At 31.0% G+C, this 4,345-nt stretch overlaps 1 protein-coding gene across 1 annotated transcript; it reads left to right on the top strand.

Moving 5' to 3' along the window:
- Nucleotides 1-1,504: 1,504 nt before the first annotated feature.
- LOC122536845 (neutral ceramidase-like) lies at nt 1,505-3,681 on the top strand. The gene is made up of 2 exons (XM_043669562.1): nt 1,505-1,719; nt 3,173-3,681. Exons 1-2 carry the CDS (start codon nt 1,573-1,575, stop codon nt 3,500-3,502), a joined length of 477 nt encoding a protein of 158 aa, XP_043525497.1. The 5' UTR covers nt 1,505-1,572; the 3' UTR covers nt 3,503-3,681.
- Nucleotides 3,682-4,345: the final 664 nt, after the last annotated feature.

The following is a 4,345-nucleotide window of genomic DNA, read 5'->3' on the forward strand; positions in this document are numbered from 1 at the left end:
TAAACAACTAAAATTAATTACGGAGTTATTATTTATTTATAGTATTGTGATATAAATATAAATTATCATAATCACTATACGCACACGGCGCAGAGCCGATAACGTAGCCACCAGTCCAAGTCTAATTATTATTAATTTGTTTCTGACGACGTGTCGCAACTGACGAGGAATTAAGCCGAAAGGATGAATCATGGAAGCACGTAGGAAGCACGCGGGAGCTTTGTGGAGAACCTGGTGCCTGCCACCGATTAGCGTTAATCGCTGTTCATAATGAAGCTCGCGTACTCGCGTCGAGGATTTAGGTTAGGTTTCCTGCAAGTGCGCGCCATCTTTCATCCGCCATCTTGACGCTTTGTTTCTCATTCTATGGAACATTCTGTGGATCGAGGTAGCAATCGATTGCACGGTAAATTACCCCCGACGCCGATTACCGATCTTCTCATTTGTTTTTTTTCTCTCTCTCTCTCTCTTTAAACGTTTTCTTTCTCTTCAAGTGATTTCTTTTGCTTTCAATTTCATTTTCTTCTGGCGATTCTTCTTAGCCGGCAGCTAAGAAGAAGAGAGAGAAAAATCGAATTAACGATACTTGACAATACTTGTTTCCTCCAATACTTTATTATTTTATACTATATATATATATATTCATAAGCCACTATTGACTATCGATTGTGTTGCTTCGTCGCAATTTAATTAATTTCCTTATATTTGAATTTAATTAATTTCTTCATCCCAATCTTCATATGTACAGTAATTCATCATAATTGTTATTGTAATGAATACTCGCTTGTTCGTGAGAGGTGAAAATTTTGAAGAATATTATAATATAATATTCTTCAAAAGAATATTATAATATAATAATAAATATAATTAAATTTATGATATAATAATAAATAATAAATATTATATATATTATATTTATTATTATAGTATAATATTATATTATAATAATAAATATATATATTATATTTATTATTATAATATTATTATTATATTATTATTATAGTAATAAACATTATATTATAATAATAAATATAATTATAATATTATTATAATATTCAAAAGAATATTATAATATAATAAATATAATTAAATGACATCGATGTAAATGCGTCTAAAAGCACGTCTCTTTCACGCATTAAATAGCATATTCTCATTGTTAACTAAACAATAACTAAAAATTGAGAAAGAGAAGAAACTCCTCCACAAAATTCCCCCTTTCGACCAACTAATTATCCTCGTCGATCAATTTCGTCGATTCTCTGATTCTCTTTTTCTTTTTAGAGCTTAGAAACTACAATCAAAGCGTATCTCATCAGTCCTAAGTACAAAGTTATACGATTCACACAGCGTGAACTTGCAAAACCATAATGAATCCCTCTTTTCCATCTTTTTAACGATGAATATCGCGCTTAACGACGAACAGAGAAAACGTGTCGGATATTCGACTTTTGATCGCGATCGTTTATCTCCGGATGGGTAACGATAACGTTAAGCCGAGTTGAAACAGCTGACGAGAGACAGTGGATCGTTTGATTTCAGCGGGAGCAGACTGGCGGCAGAGAGGAAAGCTGAATGGAGTCGCCGAGACAAGGACGCTCGAAAATTCTCGCGGTGCTCTCGACATGGCTGCTGCTGGCCGCGCTGCCGGGTGCAATCGCCTCTTACAGCGTCGGCGTGGGCAGAGCAGACACCACTGGACCCGTCGCTGAAATCGTTTTTGTCAGTATTAACCTCCCTCCGACTCTTCAAATTCTTTAAATTCTTCGAATCCTTAAAATTCTTCAACTTCTTCAAATTCTTCGATTCCATAAAATTCTTAAAAATCCTTAAAATTTTTTAAAATAGTTAAAGTTCTTCAGCTTCTTCAAATACTTTAAATTTTTTAGATTCTTTAGATTCTTCAAATTCTTTAATTTTATTAACAGATTATGTAAATTCTTTAAATTTTTTGAATTCTTTAAATTTTTCAAATTCGTTGAATTCTTCAAATTCTTCGTACAGTAGAATAAATTGAGAGACAAATCGTGGTTGGAAGAATCAGGTCACAAATCAACTGAAAATTAAATAATTATGAAATACGTGAGTTTCTTGACCGAAACACACGTCTAATGATCGATAGAAAACCTAGGAAAATTTTCATCGTTTCTTCACCTGGTGTGCAATTCAAGAGCTTCCTCTCTTGAACTAGTGAAAGATCCATCCACGTAAACAGCTCGATCTAATTATCATCGTTTGCTATTTTCGAGCTTCCACACAGATAAACAATTCTCTTACTGTCCGAGTTACTTTGAAATTCTGATAACATTGATTCGCTATTTTTAATATTTATTAATATTTAATATTTATTTATTTATAATATTTACTAATATTTAATATTTATTTATTTTTAATATTTATTAACATTTAATATTTACTTATTTATAATATTTATTAATATTTAATATTTATTTATTTATAATATTTATTAACATTTAATATTTATTTATTTTTAATATTTATTTAATATTTATTAACATTTAATATTTACTTATTTAAAATATTTATTAACATTTAATATTTATTTATTTTTAATATTTATTAACATTTAATATTTACTTATTTAGAATATTTATTAATATTTAATATTTATAATATTTATTAACATTTAATATTTATTTATTTTTAATATTTATTTAATATTTATTTAATAATATTAACATTTAATATTTACTTATTTAAAATATTTATTAACATTTAATATTTATTAACATTTAACATTTATAACATTTATTAACATTTATTAACATTTAATATTTATTTATTTTTAATATTTATTTATTTATAATATTTATTAACATTCAATATTTATTTATTTTTAATATTTTTAACATTTAATGTTCTTATTTTTGCAACTGCACTTTTCCTGACATTGTATCCTACTGAATTATACGTATTTCCACAGTTTCCTCACTGTATATTGCTTATTTATCGTTGGTACGGAAATTTTTTTATTGTTCGCGTCCGTGGCATTCTCAAACGAGGGAGGGAACGAACGATTTCCCTCGGACGGAAATCCACGGCGTCGCCTCGAGACGAAACAATGTCCGATAGAGAGCAACAAACAAACGAAAGAAACAATCGTTGTTTCCTTGCGGTTCGTGCGGTGGATCACGTAGGATTGTTTGTTTTCCAGATGGGCTACGCGAAAATGGATCAGAAGGGATCAGGACTTCATCTTCGAACGTTCTCCCGTGCATTCATCATCGACGATGGCGAGGAGAGATTCGTCTTTGTCAGTGTCGACAGCGCAATGATAGGAAACGGCGTTCGTCAAACGGTAATTCCACAAAGAAACTTGAAGCCTTCTTTCTTCCCTCGTTCTTCCCTCGTCCTTCCCTTGACAGAAATTTCCAATCGCCAATTGGAAATGCCAAATGAACCTCCAAGTCGAATCCACCGTGATTTCTCTCCGCCTAGATATCTATTATTATTAATCTCTTGGTCGATTGTAGATAAGCAGTAATTTAAATAGTTTAATTGGAGACTTTTCTCGAGATATTGGATCGAGGAGGATAGATTATACATCAATCTTTCAACGATCGCGGTAGTAATAATCATCAGCGTTCGTTTGATAATTGAAATAGCTCGTGTTCTTGACATTTCGACGTTCCATTAGTCGCCGTGGTACGACAGAAATAACCAAATCCATCGTAACCTAATAATAATGTAATAATATATAAAATATTTATATATATATATATATATATATATATATATATATATATATATAAAATATATATTTAGAATGGACCAAATATTTAACCAAAAGGAAACATGGAATAGGTCTGTTGCATTTTATCAAATCATATATTTTGAAATATTCATTAAAAATCTAAAGCGTATCATTCTACAGAATTTACAGATATTAACTTATGATAGACTAACCTATGATAAATATTCACTGACTTATGATGCTAATTTAATCTTATGATTAAATACTAACTAAACGCACGCAACTTAAAGCTAAGACGCACGCATCCCACGATGTCCCTGCGTGATCCCTCGTCGTCCCAACATGTCTCTGCTAGATCCATCGTCGTCCATCGTTGCCCCACCGGGGGGTAAAATAGTTTACTTATCAATTGTACCTACAGTTCAGTTTAGATCGTGAAATAAAGAATGGAACGAAATTTTCACGATTTAAACTGAACTGTGCGTTGCGTAGTTCTTAGCTTGACATCGTTTCACAAACATTAAAGTCTATCGTTTTACTCTAACTTAGCTCGATAACGTTTTACAAACTTTAATGTTTGTAAAACGATATCAATTACCAGGTCTCACCACGAGGAGGTGACTACGCACGAGA

Source organism: Frieseomelitta varia, unplaced genomic scaffold (assembly GCF_011392965.1).
Source record: "Frieseomelitta varia isolate USP_RPSP 00005682 unplaced genomic scaffold, Fvar_1.2 scaffold_1594, whole genome shotgun sequence".
Classification (NCBI taxonomy): Eukaryota; Metazoa; Arthropoda; class Insecta; order Hymenoptera; family Apidae; genus Frieseomelitta; species Frieseomelitta varia.